Here is a 27,775-nt window from a genome sequence, read left to right as displayed (position 1 = left end):
GGGAACCCGCGGAGCGTCAGCATCACAGGCAGCGATTAAAAATATAAATATATATTTAACTTTAGGCATTAAACCATGATGTATGTTTGACATACAAGAGTGTGGTTTTAAAGAACAGGGAGAAACTTAAAAGAAAAAAAAGTCAATGATTTGGTATAGGAACCCAACTCATGTCCTGGAATGGTAATGAATAAAGCTCTTCAGATGCTTTCTCTGAAGGTTACGGGAAGATGGACGAGGTTAGTACCTGTCATACAAACGATTAAACAGAGACGTAAAGAGCTATTCCTGTTTACAGATATGGGGCAAAGATAGCCCAAACTGTTTGGAAAGCCATTACTAATCAATCGCATTCAGCAACGATACATCGTTTAGTTTCTCATTCTGTAGGCACGGCGTGGCCAGAATTCATTAGAAATTATTCGTATGAAAAGCGTCTAGATCATTCTTAGTTTGAAATCATGCCCTAGTAAGATACAGTGTATGTGTACCATTACCGCAATTACAACAAGCAAACTATTTAAACCGGAATATCTACTAACACCGCAGCAACAGAATACAATGAGAAGTAGAACATCACTGCGCTTAGCAAAAAGGTCATGACTACATCTTGTTTAAATACTGTTCTATACGTATGCAAAAAAACAACGAGCCGCAAACATAACGAAGAACAGAGTTTGCAGCTATTCCCACGGCGGGCGCGTGGCTTCGAAGGATGCTTTTTTTGGGGGGGTGGCAGTATTTCAAGTCAGTTTGGAAAGGAAATATTTTTTTTATGAAAGAAAAAAATTCCTGGCCAATCTTTAACTCCGTAGGCTAACACGTTTCTTGAAGCGCAGAAACCCCTCTGGTATAAAAAGGGTTAAAAAGCTGCAATCAAAATTAGCAACTAACATTATGAGGACAACCCAAAACAAGAACAAAAGCAAAACAGAAAGTACAAGCCTCGGTTCTACATTCATGTAAAATGTCATCCATTATTAAACATTATGATCCGCAGCCGTAGTGGGAGCAGGTGATGCTGTCCATCAGCCCAGCAGGTTCCGCTGCAGCGCATGCAATCTGCGTGCCATTCCCCCAACGCTCCGTAAGTGCCTGGAACCTCTGCTACAGCCTCGTGGAAACGCTTCCGTAACGCGCTGGGCGTTCTCATGTCGAGCAGCAAACCGCTATCTGCTCCACTTTGCCGAGGTCCGTGAGAAGCTGCTTGATCCGGTGCTTTAGCTGAGGAAGCCGTGCGAGTGGTTCTGGAGGTTCTAATTCTCCTGTGTAGTCTAAGAAGCTCTCTAAAACTGCAGTAAAAAAAAAAAACCAGAAAAGTATAACCGTCAGAAACGTATAAAGAAAAGAAAACATAAAAACTATTTTTTTTTTGCAAGCTATAGGGCATTAAGTACAAGTAGCGTTTTGCTACTTCAAAACCATTTTTTTCCCAAATCTGGTCATTCTGCCCCCATGTCCTATGCCAGGGGTGTCCAACTTGCGGCCCTCCAGCTGCTGCAGGACTACATCTCCCATAATGCTCTTTCAGCTGAGGAGTATGGGAGATTTTTGCAAAGATATAGTGCTAATTATAAATATTTGATTTATATATAGTTTTCAACTTATTTTTCCTTTATTTACATTTTGTTGGAACTGGATGGTTAGGGGAACCATCAGGGGGATGGTGACATCACTGCATAATTGCTTTTAAATGTTACCAAATTTCTATTTATGTTTTTAAAACAATTACGATTAGAAAGCTGGGCTCCATTGTCATTGCTGGGCACATCATCGGTCGTTAAGGGGTTAAACATTTAATAAAGTACAATATAAATATGAAACTTATTGTCCTGATATGGAAACAGTTTAACAGAAAACTGAAGGGACATTAGATGATTTCAGTTGGTCCTAAAATATTCAGTATTAATAAGGAAATCAGCCACTTTAACCTCTTAAAATAAAACAGCATTTTAGCCTCATGTATTTACCGTCGAGCTCCTTCTCAATGAAATCCATCCTGTGAGTGACTTCGTCTTGCAGAGACTCCAGATGGGCCAGGAGGTTAAGCTGCCACTGTAGCTGCGAAGTGACTGCTGCGTTACCGTTGTCCAGCGGCTGTGGAGATTGTGGCGGCAGATTCCGTTTCGCAAGGCTCTCTCTGACCTTTAGAATTATATGTGTTATTAATGCTTGCAATGGAAGTAGAAGCATCTAAGAACTCATGGATCGGCAGCAACAGATACACTACACGGACGAAAGTATTGGAAGACCTGACCGTTTCAACAGGGACTTCAATGACATTGCATTCTGAGTACATTAACGTTAAAATGTAGTCGGCCCCCCTCTTCTCATCCAACATCAGTGTCTGACCTCACAAATGCTCTACTAGATGAAAGAGCAAAAATTCCCATAGAAACACTATGTGGAAAACCTTCCAAGAATAGTGGAAGCTGTTATGGCGGCAAAGGGGGGACCAAATACATATTAATGTCTATGTATTTAGAATGTAATGTTATAAACGTCCCTGTTGGTGTAACGCTCAGGCTTCCCACTACTTCTGTCCATACAGTGCGGAGTTAGAAAAGCCTTGCCGTTTAAATTATATTTCCTTAACGAGTGGTAGAGACGAATACAGCGAGTGGATTTAAACATACACGGGAATGGGATATAGCTCCTGAATCAAGACACAGGCTTACATCGAGTTAATGGGGCGGACTAGATGGGCCGCATAATTATCTGCCGTCAAATCCTATGTTTCTATATTTGAGCTTTTCAGTTCTAAAATATTATTAATGCAACAGCGGTCAACGACATCAACTATGGCAATATAACAGCATTTAGTGCAATGGAACCCCACGACATTTACTTGAGAGGCGTTTCTAAACAGCATTTGCAGTTTGTATCTCCTGGCTTAGGCGGCTATAGGGTCAGGTCACTAAAGTTCACCCAGAAAAACGCACAACACATGACTGTTCCTTTGTGAAAAAAGTGGATGGTTTTATCGGTCTAGTGATTTAGAAACTAACTCACCTTACAGTAATTATGCTTGGATTCGCTCTCAGCCTTTATCAGCTCTCTGTCCAACTCCCACCCAAGTCTGTCAGCTATTGAGTCTTCCCGGCTCTGCCGGATTCGGTCCACCCCAGCGTCCAATGCCGAATTCCTCGTTTCCACAACTAGTCTCTGCTCTACCGCAGGGTAATAGGTCCGAGGTTTTTGGTAACAGTGTTCGCTGGTGATATACGATTCCTCCACAGAAGGAATGGGTGATGGCTTATCCGCTGCCCCATTGTAAGTCCTGTAATTGGTGGAATCTTCCTTGAAAGAGTTTTGCTCAGGGCTGCGTTTGATGTAGCATTTGTCATTGAGTAGATGCGGTTTCCACGGCTGCCCCCAGTACTTGAGATCCGGATGTTCTTTGCTTCTGTGTAATACACAACATTTACCACTGAGAACACAACTCTGAATACACACAGCCACCCACGGCAAGGCACGGGCTTTCTGTAAGCCGTAACAACCATAACTGGGATTACTCACTGCAATATGCTCATCTTCAGCTGCAGTCCGTGCAGAACCTCTATGACGCGCTGCACATCTCCGAGAAGCTGATGAGTGGCCACTATTTTCTTGGCGTTCTGATGAGAGTAGTTTTCTTCTAGAAAGGACAAGCCGTGCATGTGGCCCTCGTTCAACCAGTCCTTGTCGTACCAATACTTTAAACTCAGCCTCTGACCTGAACACAGTAAAAGAAAAACAGCTTGTCAAAAAGTGCCATTACAGTAAAATTTCAGCTAAAATACGAACCTGTGTATATGACATCATTCTGATTTGTTGTCTATAAAAGGGACAGATAGACTTTCCAGTAACCACCGTTTAAACGAGTTAAAGAACGGTCATGTGACCCATACTTTAGCCAATGATAAGAGTGTAGCAATGAAAGAACGGAGGACGATTAGATTTACTCCATAATGTAGGTTTCCATGATGCTTTTAGACGAAGCGCAGTCTGATCAGTGTCAGGATCTCGTGGAATGCGTGGATGCAGTTTAATTGAGTTCTGCGTTACTATTTTAAAATAGTTGCAATAAAACAGTCAACGTAGTGTAGTGCTTGTATGTCATGCTAAAAGGATTCAGACCGCCAAGGAGAGCGAATGATCACCATGAGGCTTTGTATTTCAGATAAATATTATGGGCTAAATGCTATGTGAATGTATCCAAGGTTAGCTAAAACGCAGCCCCTAAACATTACTGAAAAGCAGCAGCAGTGTTGTACCTGGTGGATCTTGGCAGATATAACAGGTATATTTCTCTGGAACATTATCTTCTAGCAAACCCATGCAGACACCGTGCTGCCAGCAGAGACAGTCTTCACACTGCACAAAAGAACAGCCCTACTATTAATCTTCCTAAATAAATGACAGTCGATTGATCATGCAGTAGTAGCCACTTCCGGTACCCATGTTCTTGGATCACAATTAAATATCAAGGGCTTTTTTTGCCCATGGTACCATAACGAGGGTTAACATTACTACAGAACCACTTTCAGTAGAACACAAGGCACCAAGTCTTAATTTCAGTCCCTCTTTTTTAAACCAAATCGCCGCAAAACACTTTTTTTTTAGCTATGCAGAGCAGAAATAGCTCACGAATTAAAATAGCTAAGCATCCCTCTGAATAATAAAAAAATATATTTATATTATTTATGTATATATACACACATATATATATATATATATATATATATATATATATATATATATATATATATATATATATATATATATATATATATATATATATATATATATACACACATATACATACACACACATATTAGTAACCCTTATTATATGCATCTCATGGGAACACCCAATTAAGTCACTGTCCTCAGGATTTGGATGATTATTTCATGCCACAATATAGTTTTTGCCTGCCTGTTTGGGTAGCTGGGTAGTTTCAGTAACATATTTTAGATAAGTGACAGTTCCTCTTTCTCTGAAACGTTGCAGCAGAGCATTGGTTCGGCTTAAGCTCAATCTTTTGAGTGTTCTGCCCACCAACCACGCATAGACTGCAGTTACGGTTAAGTGTTCTCTGGTCTGTTCTCCAGCCGTTTTTAGGCAGTAGCACTATATTCGTTTTCAGTTTCGAGGTATAAAATAGCGACCCATAGCTTGCTTTTTAAATGCTGGTGAAGAAGAGCCATCAGCGTGTAGGACTGTGCTTTTATTTGCCAACAGCTCTGACATAATATGTTTTACAGAACATGCCTTTCAAGTTTCATGACAAACCCTCAAAAGGTTAGCAAGACACCTACCTGGATCATGAAGTCGTTCTCCTCCTGCACTTCACACATACAGCGCACAATTTCACAATCACCTTCCTCTTCATCCATGTCTTCATCGGCGTTTGTAACGTCGATCTCTTCATTATCTTCGTCGCTCCAAATCAAGCTTTCGGTACAAGAATCACTTAATGTATCTTCATCTGTAAAATGTAACAATGGGGTAAAATGGATTAACACCAAAGCCATTAGTTAGTGCGGAACGCCGACGACGGGGAATCCCGGCCTCACAAAATAAGTGGAAATGTTATAATATTCAAGAAAACAGATGACCTAGGACCGAGTAAGAAACAGAAACCAATAATAGACACAGAGTAGGGGCAGATGATTTATAGCAGCTGGAAAACATTTTATGGTTCTTTGGACCGTCCACAATTACCATCATAAAATTTATGTTACTTGATTTTATTTAAACTCAAAATGATCAGTTTGGTCGGTAATTTGTGCGGAGGCCAGGAATGATAGGTGGTTTCCAAGCATGAGCAACGACATCAACTATGGTTACGCTGCCACCAGCGTAACGATCCCCAAGACGGGATCCATAATTACGGGCGATACATATTGAGTCAAGTGTAGAACGGTTATGATTACCACTTAATCTGGCTGCGTCCTTACGACATCCATGATCACAGCTCCTCGGTGGTGGGTTCTTTAAAGGACAATGGCTTCTGTAATCATTATTCAGCTTTGTAAGAGATGTTTTCTTGGGAGACAGCTCTTTAGAGATATCAATGTTTTCTTCACTTCCAGAGAGTTCTGAGACGTGAAAAGAAAAAAATCTGAATCAGCAAGTGCGTATAATACAGTCTGTAAACCATCTTTCTGGTGAACTTTGGGATGGACTCAAATAACATTTCCATAGCATAACCGATAACGTACACATGGAACCGCCAATAAATAAAAGCGCTTGTGATGATTTCCTTCAATGTTTTGTATTTGTTGACCCTGTACTGTCAGTTATTCAGGAGAAACATACTGAATAATCGTAAATAACCGTTAACATAAAATGGTGGCTTAATAGAGCAGGGTCCTTCAAACTTGGGGTGAGGACTCTTCTAGGTGTGTTTTAGGGGCACTGTTACTGAGCCACTCTGTTGGGCTTGCCCCGTAGGCCAAATGTTACCCACCCTCCCCTGTAAGCAGGTAGAACTGCATGAATGTATTTGATATGGCGGCAAACTAGAGAATCTCTTGAGTAACACAAAGGTGGCATTAGAAGTGTTAAATATTTCCCATTATCAGCATTTAGTTTAAATGACCAGAATGGAAGAGTAACCACTAAAAATCAAAACAATAGGACCACGCCAACATTTAAACGGCTAATGGATTTTACTTTAACGTGGAGGTTGGAGGTTCCATCAACTCAAAATTCTCACCAGACTTTGTTCTCTTTTTCTTTTTTTTCTTCTTCTTGGATTTTAGATTCAAGAAATCTTTACATTTTTCTTTGGTCTTCTCCTTGTCTTTAACTGGGTAAAACAACATGCAGATAATTATGTTTCCATTCCCCAAACAACTCTTTAACAACATTAGACGCTGTTAACCTTTTATATGTAACATGACCATGTAGAAAAATGCATTGTGCAGCAGACATGAGGCTATATATATCCTAGCGATCCATTGCTCCAACCTAGTAACGAAGGAGTAGAAGTCTGGTAAAGAAGCCAAAATATAATCAAAGTAAACTTTGGAGAAGTTTGTTATTTCAAAGTCGGCTTCATGGAACATTAAATAGCGAGGTCAGACTTCCAGCAAAAGGTCATTAAGGTCCAGAAGACATGAATGTGGGAGATTGGAAAGGCTTACCGCCATCTGAAAGTCTCTCTAGCTTGCGGTGAGTTTTCTGGATCAGATTCTCCTTGCTCTTCTCTCTCAGAGACAGGCGGTGGGAGTTGGTATTGTTTAAAGACGACGTTGAATGGCGTCTCTTCTCAGCCTTTCCATCGTGAGGCGGACTTCTTAGTGACAACTGCAGTGAGTGATCTGAATAGGGAATACGTAAATCAGTTATATCGAACCCATGCGCTGTATGCCTATTGGTTTTTAAGCAATATACTTGGAAGCATTCTGTGATCAGGGGAGAATCATTTAAGCAAATACAAGCAGTTTCCAAAATACTCATCATGCCAAAAGAGACATTTCCAGTGATGCACATAATGTGAAACTCCTTAGCCAACAATTTAAAGTTTGCAATTCCATGTCTTAACGCGCTAAAAATCTAATAAGCTTTCAGTATTCCTCAGGATTGTCCTGTCCAATTTATCACTACGGGTCAGATGAGGATTTTCTCAAAAGGAGCTAAAAAGCGATTAAATGAGTAACTTGATGTTCAGATGCCGCAATTCTGGGACACAGACCGAGTTTTTACCCACCAAAAGCCAGAGATGGAATAATTGCGCATGGTAAGTTCTGTTTGGCAAAACAACACAATGAGAAGTTATAAACAAATGGACAAGAGATCAGTTTTTAAGTAAATGCCATGTAAACCAAGAAACGGGAATTTTGGGTTCGCAAAGCAGGCATTCCAACCAGTGCCGTATGAACCACGGTGGCAGGGGTCACAACTGCGACTGGGCCCGCCACTTTAGGGGGCACCGGCAGCACGCTGTTTGGGGGCACCGGCAGCGCATGTTTCTTGTGATGTCAGGGGACCCCGGGGCATTGTTTCCTGTGGTTTCTCGTTACACTCCTGATTCTAACTGTCAAGCAGGACACAGACCGTTCACAAAATTGTTAAACAGTCTTAAGGACGCTAAGGAATTGCTGCAAGACACCACTTTCAATCAGTTAACCGGCCATGATGCAACTTTAAAAAGGTACCACTTTTGACTAAAAACTCAATTCCTCACAAGACGCATCAAACTTTCAGAACAGTCGAAAAAGCAGAAATACCAGAATTCCCAGTGTTTGTAGCAAATCCCTTATTTTAGCTTCATAAAACCAAGCATGGGATGCCTAACACCAGATCGCACAACACCGCACTATCATAACAGACGTCACACATACGCAAAGCCACATACAACGTCGGAGGTGAAACCTGCCCAACAGCAAGTGGATTTCATGTGGAAGAAAAATGAGCGTATATGTTGGTCTTCACAAAAGAACCACGCATAATTCTCTGGCTCTCAAAGACCCTTTTACCGTAATAAAGATATTACCCCACTGACGTGCTGATTTCATTGAATATCCACCAAACAAAAGTGGTAGACAACACCAGGAGTTTATGATGCTAGCATTTTTTCTCAAATAGTTTAGGAACAAACTAGTTAAGAATCATGCTTTGTGTGACGTAGTCCCAATGTCCCCAGATCACACAGAATGTCAATAATTATTCTAACCAAACCAAGATGGATGCCACTCAAAGAGGTGACCGGTTCACTTTAAGGTCCAAAGCCACCACTCGTGCAACATTAATACACCACACCGCGCTACAACTAAAGAGCCGGACCTACTCGGGGAGTGACGAGTGATTTATGTATACTCTGCATCATTACAACAGAAGTAAAATCTAATCCTATAAGGAGCCACAGGACAGAAGGCAAACGTTCTTACGTAGGGAACCAGATGTGGTCCGTCTCCTCTTTGTGATTTCTTGGTTGGCTTTTTCGTGAGCTAAAGAGCCTCTTGTTTGCATTTGTCTGGTCACGGGGCACTGATCCTGCTCTGCCTTCTCAACGCCATGAAAATACTTCATGTGGTAATGGAGCAATTTCGCTTTGCGAAAAGATTTGGAGCAATCCAAAAACTTGCACTTAAACCTGTTGGGGTCCAGTTCCAGGGTCACAGCTTTGGGAGCTGGATTATCGGTTTTCTTCAAAGTATTTGTTACTGTAAGAACAGAACACAAAATAAAGAAAATGAAAACAAAACGTCCTTATGGAACAAAACAGAAAGGAAACAAAGCGATTGCAAAACAAAAACAAAAAGCGCTGCATAGTAACTCCGTCCACTAGCAAAGGCACCGTTAGTAATATCCAGGCTGCCAGTTTGTTACCAAAAGAAAGATAACGACTAACCTCAAAGGGGCAAAGAGAAGAACTTTTAATAGTTAATGCTACATGTGTCCCTTCCAACCATTTGGCAGGGGTGGAATAACAGGTAGGGCCCATAAGGGGAAAAAAAGCTATACAGGTACCCTTGCTCTTACCATGCAAGCTATGTTAAAAAAGGAGCCATCTACAGACATGTTGGATCGGAGGCAATGGAGTACTGGGTGGTGGGGGTCCAACATGTGGAACACGGCCTTGGTGGGCTGTTACCAGGGGACACAGTATAGGCCTATTTGCTGTATGACAGGCCTGGGAAGAGACCTCAACCACACAACAGGAGGTGTATGTGTGCATGCGCGTCACAATGGGACTTCTTGCACAAACTATGAAGATCCCCATTAGGATATATTTACTTTTCAGTCATGACAGAGGACACCGACTGCTCAGGAAAACTAATAAGGGGAATAAAATGGACAATGGAGGAGGACACTGTCAGGAGCGAGGAAGGAAACAAAATGGTCTAGGGTTACAAGAGCAAAAGATTCATAGGAAGGGTCTAAAAAGAGAAAGGCGTGAAAAGAACAGGTGTATGAATGAGAAAAGGTACAGCGGTGTGGGAGAAGTGCAGATATCAGAAGTAGGACTTCAAAATATCCTAAAGGCAACAGCTACCCTCTCCTTAACAGTTAATCCACCTGATTTCAAGACAGTTTCCCGGTTGCGGAGGTGTGCACTTATTACGCAATCCGAATTAATTTCACCGATCTGTTCAAAGATTCAGCGATGAGTATAACACTCAGCAAGCTGATCTGTAAACACAATTAGGGACATTTTTTGCCCAGACCGGTAGTCTTCTGAGAGGGTAGGAAGCAGTTAACGTATGATTATACACAGACACAATATTATAATACTTGGCCAAATGTAGTCGAATAATTTTACATATAAAACAAGTGGTCCTCATTGTAGTCAAACATATTTATAAAAAACAAAAAAACAAAAAAAAAGAAAAAAAAGAAAACACCATATGTGAAATTTCTTACAATGAGAACATGTGATTATTTCACTAATTTATGGGAAAACACATACAGCGTTACAAGAATACTGCAAGGAAGACATAAGAAATATAATATTCAAAATGTAAATCACAACAAAGCCATATACATTTTCAGCATTCCTTAATAGTTGCAGTTTCACATCCAATGAGCGGAACAAACGCACCATAAATATACTAAGCAACAAAGAAAGCAATCCAAGCCTACAAAGTTAGTTTGGCACAGAGCAAACTTCATGATAAGTAAACAATGGTTAAGAGACGTCCTGGAACACGGATACGGTAACTAGACAGACATAAGCACATTACACAAGGAACACGGGGGAAATGCATGCGCGGCAACACTGAAACTAAATTCAGATGACAAACCAAGTCAACGTGATGACATCTACATAGTAACGATAACAGCGGCAACCTCTGGGGGGGATTTCTATGGTTAGATAGTAAAAGGCTCTGTAGTGGAGTAATATGTTGTCTGGGATTCTGTGTATAGGAGCCAAGTACCATGTCCCTAGCGCTAAAACACACACACACATCAAGGTAAGATGATTTCCAACAGGGTAATGCCAGGCTGACAAACTTGTAGATTTAAAGGGACGCTGCAACATTCACATGCATTTAAAAGCTTCACAAAGCGGACAGCTGGTTGTTAAAGGATGTTCATAGAATATGAAAGCGGTAAGACAAAGATTGCCCCCCCCACCCCTTAAACGTAATCACGTACTCTAAAGATACAACAAATTCAGAGGCTGGGTGTGATTTCAACCACGTCGATGATCCAGGGAACCTGCTTGGACTCGATTGCACTTAGAGAACGGTGCAGTCGCCGTAGCGACGCCATAGCCGGCGTTCAACGCAGCCCTAGAGCTTTTACAACTTGCAAACTAAATAGCCTGCTGAAAGAATCCTTTAGAGGAAGCCGCAGAAAACCGTTCCCGCATATTCCTGTTTTCACATCACTTTTGGCTGCTTTAATCAGCCAATCAGTGACAGGAAAGTCCCATTAATTTCCATAGGAACCATGAACCACACTATGCTTTTGTGGCACACGAGAAGTAAGCATTCTCTGAAAATATATGAAGTGAAAAGCGAATCACAATTTTTAACTTTAGTGGAAGTTCGCACCAGGTTATGCCTGCAGAGATGCAGACTAACATAAAACAAGAGAGAAGATAGAAACATATATATATATATACACAAAATGTCTTCATAAATCAGGTGCCATGTTTCATGACACTTCTGGAAAACCAGCAAAAAGCTTGGCCCCAAAGGGCCATGTGATACATGTGCCAGTAAATCTGCTTAAAGTAATTCTACTTCTCTTTTTTAAAAATATAAACCTGAGGCTAGAGAGATATCACAAATCTTGTTTTCGGTGAAAATGTTACCCAGGAGAATTAAACTTAAAGCATTATTTAAAAAAAAAAACATTTGAAATATTCAATTGTTCACCAAAAATGTTGATGTTGTGTACTTATACTGTAGGTTTTTGTAAATCACAATTGATTTTAACCTCTGTTTCAGTGGAAAAGCAGAACGGAACCCCTGCCAAACCCTAGGAGCCGGGACGCAATTTATTATCGCCATGGCAACATGGGTTGTTTTTTTCAAGCCCTGCGTTAAATGATCCTCAATCTGTTGGGCGCTGAGCAGTTTGTGAACTCCTCCAACTAAATTACTACACAACTCCACCCATGGCGTCAAATTAATGCAACATAATATGCATTTGGATCAGCATTAGCATGAAGCAAGAGGTCTGGAGTGCTGCTAAAGGAGACAAAGCAAGTGACAGAAAGCCAAGTGCACATCATGTTAATCGGGCCGGGAAATTGCAATATCGCGCTTCCCTTTACGTTAAAAGGTGCCAAGCATGTAGTAAAATAAAGCTGCTTACAGGGTTCTCTGCTGTATTTAGCAGAGTGGTCAGTTCGAGGATTCCGCTTCAGAGGAGCTAGAGAAAAAAACCCAGACAAAATAAATTAGAACCAATGATTGCTTGCATCCATTTAATTGTACTGACCCAAAAAACGGAATCGTTCGCATGGTTCCAACAACCATTTCCAGAGAGTCGACAAAAAGCGTACCCCCATAGTCTGCACTGACAAGCTTTATATATAAATATCGCAGCTCGCTACCAGCAATTACCTGTCCATTATATTATTTCCCTATGTTGGCATATAACTAATAATAATAAAAAGTTTAAAATCATCTATGATGGAATTCCAGAATTTGGAAGCCCAGAGTAACAATGGAATCAACTATCGGCCTCAGACAGATTGGCCAGAATGGGAAGAGAGCCAAACGCATTCTCAGAACTTTAAGCCGCTTTAGATAAGGGACAGAGTTGCCCGAGGAGATTCCTCTAGCATAAGTGTTCAGCATCTGGCTAATCTTACACGACACGGTGCTGGCAATCATGGTGAAAGGTGGGGAAGGTTGTTTTGGGGTCCAAGACTGTTATAAAGAAACAATAGACACAAAAAACACACACGAAGAGGATTTCCTTCAAAACATGAAGATTGATGGTAATAACATTACAGTGCAATTTAAAGACCTATATAATATAATTTATATTCCAAGGTGCTTGCACTCAGCCTTTCCCAAATAAATCCAAATGATTGCCAAAACAAATATAAATATATTATATACACACACACACACAGCTTTGTACTCGGTGGGTCTTTCTGTCTACATGCATATAGTTGCCTACAACAAACTCTTATTATCAGGAGTCCCTGTAGCTTGGGTAGTATGAAATTGAAATCTAAAATAAATCTAAAATGCCCACCACCCACCGTGATGTTTAGGACTCCACTGTAGTGCACTACAACGCATAGTTTAGAGAGTTTGTCCCTGTTTAATAAAGCGTGAGCCCTATCCCCTTTTGAGATGCACACGGTTACAAAAAAAGTTACATTAAAGTAACGTATATTTCCTTGTCTAGTTCAATGGAAACTATTCTGGTCATTACAAACGTCGCGTGAAGTCCCCCCCCTTCAGTGATCAATGAAGCTTACAACCATGTTCCTTTAATCTGTGAACTGTGTTACTGCTATATGAACTTTCAAAGTACAAGGAGTCTAGAGAGATTTCAGGTAATCGTATATTTTAAAGGGAAATCTTTAAAATAAAAGGTTACTTCTCTACCTGCAGACTAGACTATTTAGTACAGGCAATAAGCCACCGATGTATCATAACCACAAACTGTGTGCACGTAAAAGACCAAAAGAAGAGAATATATTACGTCAATCCCACATTAGATTGCCACGAGCTCGTTACCCTCGCCTTATGGGATCCAAGAACTTTAATCCAACCATAAAAGACACGGAACAGCAAATCAAGTCGCCAGGACACGAAGGAGGCAAACTATTCCATACATTGGTACAGACAAAACAAATCCCCATCATAGGGTTGGATTGAAATGTTCACCTCTTGCCTCTATTGTCAGAGTTTACAAGTTAAGAATGCCATTTGGGGGTTTCAGCCCCAAAATATATTTATGAAAGCAGCAGGTGTGTACAGATTAATAGCGAGAGATGTTAACCTGTTACAGGAGCAGCAGTCTGAGTCTCATTCTGCGCTGATGGCTCCTCCTGCTTAGGTTTGTCCTCCGTGACGGAGGTGGGAATGTCAGCTGTGGCCTCGCGTGCGATGTCCTCTTGTTTAAAAGGTTCCTTTGTTTCAAGATGCTCTGCGTCAGCTGCTGGCAAGGTTTCCGTCTTGACTGTACGGTCAATTAGAAAAAAAATAGCTATTAACAGTCAATGCACAAACACACAAAACCTCCTCGTACTGCTATTATACTACAGGCTACATGCAAAAAGGACGTTAAGCACAGGATTTCTGTAGACTGCAGACCACAGGGCTCCACCGCTCCTTCCTACGTCAAGCATCAAAACCTTGTGTCATAAGCACAGAAATCAAGAATGATGTCTCAAGCACATGGGTTACTATCAACAGCAATCCAAATTGGTTAAAAGAAAAAAAATGGGTCAAATAAAATATTCAATTACCAGAATTCAAAAAGAATAGTATGATAAATGTAAACCATAAAGATTCTGAAACTGTAAACATACATTCCACGTAACCGATAAACAGGGTACATAAAGGACGCCATACCTTCCTGCAACTCTTCACATGCTGGCTCCGTTTTTGGTAAGGATTCTTCCTTTTCAGCAGGTGCCTCAGCCGTTTCATCAACACCGAGCATTTCAGATTTCTCATTCACCAGGAGCTGGGATGACTTCTCGTCGTCGTCATCTTTACAAACGTCCTCCGCCTCAGGCCTCAGCTCCTCACCCGACGCACCATTTTCAGTTTTTTCTGTTGCATCGGCAGAAACACTTTTCGCTTCAAATAAACAGTTAAATATGTTAAACATCTTAAAGCAAACATGTTTCCTAGGTTACATCAAAAATCTCTACTACTGTGACCTGTTAATCCAATGCTGCCCTCTACCTTTGCCAATTATATTTAAGGGTAGTTTTCCACTGACCAGTAAAGGTTTTGCTGTTTTAGGATGAGTGGAAAATACTACTATACCATATAGTGGGTTTGCAAGGAGTTATATAAATATTTTGCAAAAAAAAAAAAAACAATGCCCATTTATTTAGAATTAGAGCTGAGTATCACATTTGGCATCAGCCAATCTGTATTAATGACAAAGGAACACGTTCTTTGGTAAACACCAGAATTTTCATAAACTAACTTGTGCTTTTGTCAAGACGAGCTCTTTTAATTTGAACTTCTGACCCTACGGAGATCTTCCGTCTTCTCAGTTCCAGCGTGACCGGCTGCAGCGTTTGAGATCCAGGTTCTGAAGAAAGACGAAAATAAGGGTAAATTGACAAGCAGTAAAACTACATACACGATAGAGGCTACACAGCTCAAGACGATGCTCTAGGCCGTGTTGTCGTACTGATCCAAGAATTCCTGGGAATTCTTACAAAAGACTCATGGCCTTTAGACCAAGTAGCATTAACTACAATTCCAGTAATTCCTAACACCTAAGAACACAATCGACCTTAAATGACCAGACGACAAAGGCAAATCCCAAAGACCGCAACGTTGTTCAGCTGTACCGGCCAGTAATTAGCAGGGATAGAAAGCATCAATTCACCAACCTGACGATGGCAAAGAGGAGGACCGATCACGTTTTCTTCTCCTCTCTCCGTTTTCAAGAGGAACTCTGGAGATGTCATTCTGTGCGCTCCTGTCATCCGGCTGCGTTTCCCCAGAGGTCTCCCTTTCATTTTCAGATATATTTTCCTTGTCCTCCTTCTCATTCTTTGCAATGTTTTTTTCAGTAGGTTTGCTCTTCTCGCTTACCAACAGCTTCTTTTCCTTCTCAGACTGGGCCGACTGCTTCTGATCAGCGGCTAGTGGCTTCTCTTTGTCTATCGTAGTATTCTCTGTGGACTTCTTCTGTTCTCTAAACTTTCCTCTGTGCTTGTCAGAAGGTGAAGAGTTTTCAGTCCCTCTTTCTCTTGGCTTTGAACGAGACAAATTTGACTGAAGAAAACCAAAAAATAAATAAAACCCAAATGTAAACATGCACAAGAGCTTTTCCTCTAAAGCCCCCAATTTAAAAGCAGACATTTATCTGCAGTGCAAGTAAAATCTGATATATACACTTCAAATATTTTTACCTGATCCTTAGAGAAAGCCTTCACGTGAATGTTTTTGACCGTCTGAACTACTCCATCAAAAAATTTCACAGTGTATGTACCTAGAAAGGATAACAATAGTTACGAGGACCTATACGAAAGCCTCTTTCAACCCCTTCAATATACGGCATTCAAGGACCAGCGTTTGCTTACGTCTACTTTATGTCTACTTTTTCTACTTTTAAGGCCTGGCACAGAGTAACGGCTACAGGACCCCTATGTAAGTTACTGCACTTTATAAGAAAATAGGAACGTGGTCTCTTACCATCTTTGTTGACAGCGGTTATTTTTGCTGGATAGAATCGGCAGTCAGACCAACAAGCTAAAACCTGTTCATTCACACGAAAAACCTATCAAAAAAATACAACGCTTATTTAATATTTGCACAAGACAACCACAAATTATTTCATTTTACTGCTTTTGCCACTGGAAAGATCGCCTAACCTCGGCAGGTTTAGCCCCAAAAAGGATACCTTTGAACAAACAAGATCATTGCACTTGCTAGGTCTAGTTAGGCTTTGTGTGTTTCTGCCTTCAGACCCAATATCGAAGACGCAGTGTTAATCGTTATGTGGGGGCTTACCCATCAATGCAGCCCCCCCCCGACTAATTTGGTTGAGTTGTTTATTCTGTTAGATAAGAGACAGCAAAGCACATGCGGCTCTGTATTAACTATGTCATTTCCAAAACATCTATATCGTCATATATGACATTTTCTTTACAGAATCTCCACATTTCTTTAGGCAAAGGAAGAACATTTTAATGAATAGGGTAAGCCTGGGAGCAGGCCTGGGAGCGCCCTCTTGTGGTTAAATGCCACAGTGTTTTAATCTTAAAATCCTGAAAACTGCACAACTCTTATTTTGTAATTAAGTTTTCCTTGAGAGAAGAAAAGAAAACAAACTTAAGAATAAAGGAGCTACTCTTATACACCATGCATAAAAAAGTGTGCATAAGGACACACAAATGCACACTCACACCCTGCCAAAAGTTCTGCAGAGAAGTGAAATGTGATGTATGTTTTTCACATTGTGACAGCAGTTGGTCTACATTATGTGTGATTTGCCAGCAGCAGAGCACTCAGGCAGTGCAATATTTATTATCTTTTATTTGTTTCTCCAGCATTTCTCACAGTGCATACATTCAAGGGGTCTGACACATCTAGGACTGCCAGCCTAAAATGAAGCGATACATTAGGTAGAGAGGGCCTTGCTCGCAAGCTTACACTCTAGAGGGAAGGGGGTAAGGAGAAACATGATGTATGGAGAAAGGGGAGAGTTGGTGCGGAGGATGTATTAGTGGCAGGTAAGCTCTGGGTAGAGAGCTGGAGTTTAGGTGAAAGTGAGTTCCAGAGATATGGGGCAGCCCCATAACTTATGGTTGGGGGAAAGATCAGTTAATGCAACTGATATCCTCCTTTATTGGAGTGTAACACTGATATTGTATTGTGTTTATATATATACCCAAATGTCCTCCATCATAGAAAGCTATGTACCAGAGAAGAATAAAACATTTGTTTTATAAACGTGCCAGGACAGCCGAGATTTGAACAAAGGGTACTTACGGCCTGCGGCTCCTCTTCCACCAAGCCTTCTCGTCTCAGCTGAATCTTCTCTAGCGGGCGGAGATAGGGACTATCCCAGCAAAACCATTCATCATAACGGTGGTTCCACCTTTTGAAGTGGATAAGTACTTTGCCTTCCTCATAGTCTATTTCTTCAATATGAGCAGCATACCTACACAAGAGCGACGGGAAAATGTCACAAAGAGATGTGACGCACACCTCCGGTACCATCACAATATGCTATAGCGGCTGCATTATCTTGCAACATGAGTGGGGATGTAATAGGAGCGATGATTACACAGGCTTTCCAAAGCAGCAGATCCACATAGGAGTCTAGAGGAATCCCAGATATCTACATACCATTTCTTTAATCGATCACGAGCCTCCAGCTGCGCACCAACTTCAAAGGTAATTCCTCGCCTATTTGGTGGGTTTTTTGTCATTTTATACAATCAGCTTTTGAACAAGCCATTCAAAGACCTGGGAAAAATGGGAAGCAAAAGTTAGCTTTTTCCTAATTACAGTTGACATGAGGGGTTTAATATATAACATATATAAATATTAGTCAAATGGAAAAAAATGTTTTTTTAAGAAACGGCATATCAAAAATAATACAGCTAGCTTGTAACATGCGCAAGTTTTTTTTTAGCAGCTCACTGAAGGGTCAAATCATCAATCTCCCCACAGTCCCAATCACCGCATCCGGAGTCCCTGTAACCTGCATGACACAAGATCTTCACTCCTCTAATGCAGTATATATATATATATATTTTGGACGGCCATGCCACTTTACATAGTACGCTAACTTTGGCGGGCATTAGATTAGTGCCTTCATATGAAGAAAAAAAAGAAAACGGGTGAAATATGCTGCTGGCAGCAAGCAGATCCCTCAAGTCTTCGGGGGGCCACAGACGATCACCATAAGAAACCACAGAACGCATGAGCATCTTCTCAGGCTTTCAAACGTTCTCGGTGTAACAATACCCGCTTTCCAACGTTCTTAGTGTAATAATACCTTTTGATGTTAAAGGGGAACTCCCATCAGTTTTTCATTACTAGTATCAGATTAAAAATACACTTTCATAAAGTTTTGTTTTCTAAACATTTCCAGGTTTTGCATGACACGGTATTATGTTGTGTATACCGTCGAGCTCGGTTATCGTAGCCTAATCTACTAAACAGAGCGACTCCTTAAAATCCTGCCTGCGGGAGACACAATGGCTCATTCTTAATCGCTCAGACGAAGACGGCGAGGGACTTCATTGACAAGGAATCGGCTCAGTGTTGTGATTGTGCAGGGTAAAGTCTCCCAAAATATCACAACCGACACGGACGACAGCCTCCATGTCTGCATATAAACAAAGTTTATGGGAACAAAAGGAAAAAAGTAAATTACTGTACACAGCACTGTATATAATGCTCACTTTGAACACTTCAGTGACCCAGCTGTCATAACAAGAGCGGCCTTCCGTTATACACAAGCCACGCAGCTAAACGTACTTAATACCTTGCGCAATCAGCCACTTTCTAATTCAAGAACGCACAAACATCTAGCGCTGGACGATACACAGAACTCAGGAGCGGCAAGGAATACGTTCAACCGAATCAACATAAAATCGCCCAAAACGAGCTTCCTGGCCTTTGTCCAACACAAACAGCTAGGAGATCGAGCTCTTTTATCGGTACTCTCTTGGATAAGACCCCTTACAGGGTCCCTTCGCCCAGACTGATAGCCTAGGCAGGGGTTAACCTGAATACGCAAACTAGGCAGTAAAGCAACGGCTACCTCTGTATAAATCAATACTAGAAGTATATGGACCAAGAGCACAAAAGTATGGACTGAACACATCACAAGTCCCTAAGCCGTTAACCTGATGGATAACCCACGAAAGTGCCCACAATGCCCACGGTACTTAAACGGCGCATGGAGGTGGAATGGAAATTGATCAGTTAATGCTGTTCCTGCCACACAAATCTCAGCTTCCCGGAGGCGAAAACAAACTAAACACCTCCGGGACTGCACTTAACACAAATAACCAAAAACAGGCAGTTTCATTGACTTAAGTTGTGCCCATTGCAAGGGACTTTAATCTGCCATAAACCATCAGAAATATGGAACCACTGCCTACTAAGGTGCTCCGCAGCTGCAGGGGATCTGGATCCTCCTGTCTCAACCCCCCGCCCCACTTACCGGTACTTCAGAGTCCCCGGTGTGCAGCTGGGGCAGCGTGTAGATGTATACGCGATTCGCGTAGACAACTTCCACTGCAGCCGGAAGGAGGTGTGGCTAGCAGCGGAGGTTGTCTGCGTGCATCGCGCAGACCTTCCCTGGCTGTCAGAGATCAGAGTTCCCCGCACCGGTCTTTAAAGTGGGGGTGCAGCTTATATTCGGGGTTTAGCGGAGGGATGCGCAGTTCGTATCGGCAGACGCCTGGGACATGCAGTCCGGCGGGTGTTTTTTTCTCTTTTTCATTTATCCCTGCTGTGGGTAAGCAGCAGGGTTAGGATCCAGGTCCCCTGCAGCACTACAGGGGACATGGATCCTCCTCTCCGGCAGCCGTGGACGTCTGCGCGATGCACTTAGACAACCCCCGCTGGCGGAACCTCCGACAGGGCTTCAATGGTGGAGCATCGGCGTGACATAACCTTCCAGTGCTCCACCATAGAAGCCCCGACGGAAGTGTCGGCAGCGGAGGTTGCCTGCACGCATCGTGCAGATGTCCACCCACCGGCCCGCTAGACACCAGGGAGTCTGTGGGTGCATTGGTAAATCGGGGGTGGGCGGCACTTCTAGGAAGCAGAGTGTCATTTCAGGGGGGCAGAGTGAAACTTCTAGGGGGCATAAAGCATATCTGGGGAGGTCCGGTATATATCATACCCGGTATATTAAATGGTATCATTTTAACTATACTTTTCTCCTGTTATCTCATACATATGAATCATAGCATTAGAGCTACTGTATATCTTTATACCAGATATCCTTATACAAGCAGAGGACTAAAACAAAAAGGCAGACTTATGGTTGGTGTCACCTTTAATTTACACTATTAAGAATGTAATATTTATTAACCCCTTAAGGACAATGGGCGGTCCCTAAACCGCAAATGCAAAATATATGCATTTTGAGCCCGTACATGTGCGGGCTTTGTCATTAAGGGGTTAATTTTTTTCTCTCTCTTTCGCATTGTCGGGGAAAAACAGAAGCAACATAACTGAGCCATTTGCAAGCTTACATACATAGTTGAACTAATATGTAAATCAGAGGTGCGGACAGAAGAAAGCCAATATCAGCCGGCACAGAAAATAACTAAACGAAGAAATATTTCACAGCTATGACTTAACGTCAGCACGTAACTGAAACATTGTTAAGTCGGGGTATGAAATTAAGTCTTAAGTAAAGACTAGACGCACATTTTGACAAACAGTAAGTTCAGAGACACTGTCACATTGTCTCATCGCGACAGTTTTAATTACCAAAGTAGAGAGCGAACGCATTGCGGAGACGTAAAAGAACGATTATTCTTCACCGCTGACAGAACGCGAGGTAAACGTAAGATGATGCCAACACCGGGTGTAAACATGAGTGTAAACACTAAGCCTGAGAACAGCTTTGCTTCTTCCTTTTATTCTAATTAATCGCAGAAATGGTAGGAAAAATATATCCGCAGCCGCAAATACGCCTTAATTTTTGCAATATAATCTGTTAATAAAGCACACCTTTCTTTCTGTTACACCTGCCTTCAACGGTTTGCATGCCTCATCTGCCTACTCTGTAGATCTTATATAATGGTGTATATATATATATATATATATATATATATATATATATATATATTGGTATGGTGCTTTAGGAAATAATAATAATAAAAAAAACAAAACAGTCATGGATTTCCTGTTGATAACCTAGGAATGTATCCCAGCCTGGGGATGGAAAACAAGTAATGGGGAGGAATAAGATCATTTAATATGACATACTGAGGATCAATTATAGGACACATGCACCTGCTGAGAGCTACCATTGGGCAAAACTATTGGAAGCCATAGCCTGACGGCAAAGGACGGCTTCCTGTGTGCGCTGCCAGACAATAGCTTCATGGCTGTGCAAAGGCTTCTGCAGGAGGGAAAGCTCAGCCCTCCCCGCGGGTACAGTATAAGGATCCAGCGCTAGCACACTGCATACGAGCGCTGCATTAATCCCAGGGGACATTTCACAGGGTAAGTGTACCACGTGACTTTATACCGAAGGGTCGATCACTTTACGACAATACAATCATTACATTATCACTGGTGAAAAGTAATTCGATTAAAAAAAAAAAATCTACACACAAAGTATTATGGGAGATTAGGCAGAGGCATGTGACTGTTGACACATGGAGACAAATGTAATGGATGCGGCTGATGTCGCAGGACCCCCATGGCAGATCAAAAAGTGGTAAAGATAATGTTATCGTGACATCAATATTAATGCCCACACAGATCGTAAGAAATCGCAGGAAACTAGTGTCCACCAACAGGCTGCGTCATATAAATAAAGCTTTTGTAAATACGCCCGGCGGAGGTTGAAACTATAAAGAAAAAAGAATCACGTTTTCGTTTATTGACCTGCTCGGGTGTATAACGAAAATTAAACGAATGGGATAAAAACAATCCGGAAAAAAACGTGTCTACGGATACAGCTTTAAAGGGACCTGGTGTGAACGCGTAACCACGCCCCTAGCTAACTATTGGCCCGTGGATCAGTCAGTCACTACACAGAGATTGCCGATTGGCATAGCCGTGTCTCCATCATTACCAGCCAGGGAAAGAGACCGGCCGCTTTGGGCCCCACACCCCAACAACCTTATGGTCTCCTCAGCAATTCATGACCATGCAGTGAGCTAACGGAGGGCAGAAAAAGTGTGGGCGCTGGTAAATTACGTCACTACCACCGCGGCCTTCCCACCCCACGCAGCTATACTACCGGCAAACGCCAGCTGCGCATCCAACTCCGCCAACCATCTTCTGCTCTAATCGCGCACGCCGCCCACGGATACGCGTGTCAGAGGAACAGGGAGCTCGTAACGTAGGGATGCATTAACTAATTACCTCAGTTCATTGGACCAGTGACGTCTTCTCATTCCTTTCCGGTTTTGGTGTTTGTTGTTTTTTTTTTAATTCCGCGTCTTGCTTCCCTCTCGGAACCCGGTCTCCTCAGGACCTCCGCGGCTTCCTTCTATTAGTTTGCCTTCCACCTCCTCCTCATTAACACTGCACGGCATGGCAGGGGCGCGTGGACATGGAGCGAGGATGGATTGAGAACGCGCGCGCCCCCTGTCAGCCAAGCATGTGGAGCGGAGAGGGGGGCGGCGCGTGCTCCGGGGTACACCACTAGGATGTTGCGCGCGATAGGGGCGGGGCGTAGTCTTCCTTCGTTGGAGGCGGGAAACATCAGCTGACGCTCGTTTGGCGCCGATTTTTTTTTTTTTCCTTTTCCTTTCCATCCCCTTCGTGTCGATACACCAGGGCGGGTCGGTCCCAGCGAGCGGCGCGCCAGGCATCCTGCTGCTGACTCATTGTGCAGAGTGCGGTCGGGGTGGCTGCGGCTCTGTATTGTATCTCGGGAGTTAGTGAAATGAAGGCTTCTGAGTGGAATTGTCTTTCGAATTCAAACGTCACTAAGTGTCATCCTCAGCAGCCATTGTTATTAAAGGATAATAAATGCGGGGCTTTTGCGCATCCTCTTAGAATACCTCAGAAGTGTCCTTCTTTAGCAGTGAGAATCCCTCATTTGGCCCAAAATCGTCTTTCCTTTGCTGGGTATTACTGTATCCAAGGGTTATGTTACAGCATTTGCTGATTATTTAACTATGAAAATAACAGCAAAAGAGGGGCGATCAACGCGTTTCTCAGCGAAAGACCGGATTAAAGGGGCAATTATTCCCATTTATATTTGTTAGTCTATCAAACTGGGTTTTCATCATGGATCCCTGATTGCCCGTGTGTGCGGTATCCGTTATGTACGTTCCATGCTTCCAGTGCGTTATCCTTTGGAGCAGAGGGGTCCAACACGGGGCCCGTGGGCCACATGCAGCGCACCAGAATTTCAGGGGCGACCCGCATGAGGTCTGCAACGGTAGCCGCGCACAAACGTACGTTTCTGATGAAGAGGCCCGCCGCAGAAAACGCTCGCCCTGCTTTAGAGCCTGGATTCACAAGTAAACCACTAGACAGCGCTCAGCGCAGGGAGGCTGGGGCCCTAGGCACAGTCATGCCATAACAAGGAGATCTACCCAGAGTATACCACCATGAGCCAAATTATCCAGAACTATGTTCATCCCGGTGTACAGCGCTGCAGAATACGATGGCGTTATATAAAACAATAAATAATACATGCAAGGCCACAGACCATTATAAAGCATAAGATGTGGCTGGTGCCAATGGAACCCTATGGCTTTTAGGAATGGCCCAGAAGGCTACCGGTTGGACAGTCATTATTTTTGTTGCCCGACCGGCGACGATCTACAGATTTCGTATGTGTCGTGTAGGTTTTGTTGCATGGCACGGTGGATATCGTGGCTCCTGCGGGATCCCCAAGCGCCCCCCTGTAGGAGGGAAAGTCCTTTATGACCGGAGTCCTTGTCCTTTTTTTTTTTCCAGGAGTTAAAAGTCTTAGCAGAGGGTAACGAAGTCACAGAGAAATTCTTGGTAGATAAACAACTAAAAAAGCTGCGCCGTGCGCCGCACCTCTTACCACACCCCGCAAAATAAGAATGCCGTTTGATATATTGGGAAGTATGCCATGCCAAGTTTTAGGCTCATAAGAGGACTTTTAACCCTTTAAGGACCAGGGCAATTTTCATATTTTTGCTACGTCTACTTTCAACCGTTATAATTGTTTTTTTTGGTGACAAGAATGACTTTTTTTTAAATCCATTTTAAGATATAAATATATATATAAAACATTATTTGTAAGAATATACTTTATATAAAAAAAAACACCCTATATTTTTGCAATGTTTTTATTTGTTTTAGGTTTTCTATTCCCCCCCCACCAACTAACCGCTGCCACGCTAACTACGCAAAATACATGAAAAGCAAACTCAAAATTAACCCCTTAGGGTCAGGGGAAAATAAATAACTTCCCAGGGAAAGCTCAAGATCGCTGTCAGAAGGAACCAGGCAGAGACGAGAGACAAAGGGAGTGCTAACAAGCATTCCCCTTGTCACATGACTGTGTCTATGCATGTGATTGGCTGTGTATGCGATACAGTTTTCCCCAAATTCATGGATGGAGAGATACCATTCCATTTTTCTCTATTGAATTTTAGATTTTTGTAATAACGCTCAAATTACAAGCCGCCCATTTTCACTTTTGTTCATGCTATGGCGGTTTTTATTTTATTGATTTTGATTCCTATGGTTTCTGGATAAGATGAATGACGCGTGGTTCTTTCAGATATGGCCTCCCAACCTGTTTATGCTTGATCGCTGTAAGCCCTTTGTGTTAGTGAGATCTGTTTAAGACATACGACGTCATGTGCGCGCATGTGTACATTTTTCAATAAGCAGTCACACTTGAAAATTTCCCTGTTAATGTCCAAAAGGCAAATATTTTTTTGTAGCTACCGGAGAGCTTTTTCAGTTGTTTATCATTCCAAGGTGATTTGAAATCATTCTAATTATGTTCTCAAGTGAGTAATTTATTCCTTATGAGATACAAGTGAGGGCATGACCAAGAAAATACTCGAGCCAGGTGATTTTCAGTAAAGAGCTCATACAGTTTTGTTAAACTCATGAATAAATAGCTTTTATACAAAATAGTTTCACAGAAGATAACATACATTGTTGCACTTTTATGTCTGTGGGTATACACAACACTAAGACAATAGACGTATAGGCGGGGATTCTATTGTAATGCTGACCTGACGTTTTTGGACCATTTCCACAAGTCTACCGTTGTGCACACAAACCCGTTTATGCAAGCGATTGGACATCGCGTTTTCGTCCGATCTTTAATGGTACAAAGTATCTCAATCAAGAACAGCATGTGAGAGCCCACATTAGGTTGTTGGATGAGAATAAATGACAGGATTCTAAGCAGCCACTCACTCTCAAACTAGACACTCAAGCAAATCTGACTCCGAAATATAGGGGGGGGGGTTTGCAGTAAAAATGGAACAAACCAGTGGAAAAAAAGCAGGCCCCTTCGAGACTGTCCTGACATCACCCCATCAAAGGGAGACAAACAGAGGCACTGGAGTAAATGGCAAAGACATAAGAATTGTGAGCGCATGGACGTATTTTATAGCACATTGCATAGTAATCTATTTCCATGAGATGCAGAAGGGGTTTGCTGGCAAGGAACGTCAGCCCGGCTCACAGGCCCCTAAATCGGAGCCATGTGTTTGACATTGGTAGAACGTTTGAGGATTGGCTAATCTCATGAGCACAATCTTTAACAGATACAACGTTCTCTACAATGCTTGCTTACCAGAGTTGACGAGCCTGATGATGGCGCAGGAGCCAAGCTGGGGCCATTCCAGATCCCTGACTTGGCTCCTTGAGCTGCGCATGAGCCAAGCTGGACTTGCCACCACATAAGAAAAATCCAGATAGATGAGCTGGATCAGCGCCGACCGGCACAGTTGTGGAGCCAGACATTGAGCCCAGAGTGATACCCGCTCACTCGGTTTAAATCTTTACTAGAAGACAACATTGGAAACATTGAGGGTGAAAAAAGCATTTGTATGCACTGAAACTAACCGTTTGGCAGCGTCTAACAGCTACTCCTGGCAATCGTGATAACTACATCTACAGAACCATAGTTTGGAAGAGAACAATGTTCTATTACAACACAGCAGCCTTAATTAACTGCATGAAAACTCCTGGGAGAAAAACATAGATTTTCCACATCCTAATGTCTTTGGCAGTTCCAGATGATGTCCTGATGATGATACATCACAGAGCATTGGGTAAATATTAGATGAAACATAATCCTCTGCATCTGATATTTCACATCCGAAACATTGTGACTGTTGAATTTTAATCACTGAATTATAAAGCTCACTTATCAATAATAATCTTCCTTAGCAATCATTTCATTTGGGTCAGGATGATTCTAGAGGATAAATTGTGGGCATCCCTTTACCTACCCTTGTGTTACCTATAATTCTACCCTAGTCCCCACCTGGTGACTCTTGGTCTTTGTCTGTTCGTGGTCCATGTGACTAAAGTACCCTTCGGAGTCAGTATGATGAACCTGACAATCTCCCACTTACAACACTGGACCCCCCGGATCGCAGGCTTGTGGCCGCCTGGCATCTGCCTAGATGTACAATGTTGCATGTGGCTACTTGTATTCAGTAGGTGGCCACAGGCAACATTATTACATTAAATGTCTGAGCAGCCTTGGAAATGTGTCGGAGGGGTTACTGGCCCCTTGGCCGTGTGCCTGGTAGCCTTTCTTTGCCTGCCTGTTTACCTCCACGCCAAATCCATACAGGACCTTTGTACACGTGAGACAGCGTCGCCCCTCATACGCGTGCCACAGTCTTCTTTTCACGCCGCAGTGAATAAAGCATCTAATGCGTCGGGTTCTGATCTCTTTGAGAGCCAACACACATAAAAATAACTAATCCATTTTCCTGGAGAGTAACCTGGACCTGCTATTAAAATGTCATGAAAAACAATATGCAGTCGTAATATTTCTGAGCTGGAGTGTGGGATTTCCAGGTGGTTTTTACATTTTGGAACTTTTTTTGGCTCAGATTTGGTGTTTGATTTGCTTCATATCATTTTAACAGAGGGTTTTGTTTTTTTGTACAATAAAATTGGACTTATCACAGTCTTTATTAAATCTGTGATTTGTAGTAGATGGGTCGGCTTTTCACTTTATGCTGTTGAGCTTCCTCCTCGATTATTAACTTTAATGTGGGACTGAAATATGTCCCCACCGAGGGGCCGTAGTCCTCCCGAATGAGAAGTGGTTGTACAGGGGCCTGGAGTGGCCACCTGCTACGCCGGGGCAAATGTCTGGTCGGCCACTGGCCAACAGCGCAACGCAATCTGCTGCTGAGCTTAAAAACATATTAATGTGACAGGGTCACCTCGTTCTATACTAAGAGGACACGCATTGTTTTTTAATTACATTTGTATTGTGCAGTTATGGACCAACGAGATACATATCATATAAACCATAC

The 27,775-nt window shown here is 42.3% G+C and overlaps 1 protein-coding gene across 4 annotated transcripts; it reads right to left on the bottom strand.

The window, feature by feature from the left end:
• Positions 1-31: 31 nt before the first annotated feature.
• Positions 32-22,983, bottom strand: PHF20 (PHD finger protein 20). Of its 4 annotated transcripts, XM_053453274.1 has the most exons (20): positions 22,683-22,983; positions 17,958-18,077; positions 17,598-17,769; positions 16,299-16,383; positions 16,016-16,095; positions 15,491-15,878; positions 15,076-15,183; positions 14,487-14,717; positions 13,912-14,091; positions 12,262-12,318; positions 8,880-9,155; positions 7,134-7,310; positions 6,704-6,796; positions 5,919-6,083; positions 5,301-5,470; positions 4,257-4,356; positions 3,520-3,715; positions 3,013-3,406; positions 1,971-2,145; positions 32-1,292 (listed from the first exon to the last, which is right to left on the bottom strand). In XM_053453274.1, the coding sequence occupies exons 2-20, from the start codon at positions 18,038-18,040 to the stop codon at positions 1,150-1,152; spliced, it is 3,273 nt and encodes a 1,090-aa protein (XP_053309249.1). In that variant the 5' UTR covers positions 18,041-18,077; positions 22,683-22,983; the 3' UTR covers positions 32-1,149. The 4 variants fall into 4 exon arrangements, with proteins under 4 accessions (XP_053309249.1, XP_053309251.1, XP_053309250.1 ...); XM_053453276.1 differs by lacking the exon at positions 8,880-9,155; XM_053453275.1 differs by lacking the exon at positions 12,262-12,318.
• Positions 22,984-27,775: the final 4,792 nt, after the last annotated feature.

This window comes from Spea bombifrons, chromosome 13 (genome assembly GCF_027358695.1).
Source record: "Spea bombifrons isolate aSpeBom1 chromosome 13, aSpeBom1.2.pri, whole genome shotgun sequence".
Taxonomy (NCBI): Eukaryota; Metazoa; Chordata; class Amphibia; order Anura; family Pelobatidae; genus Spea; species Spea bombifrons.
This window is presented reverse-complemented; position numbering and strand designations above follow the sequence as displayed.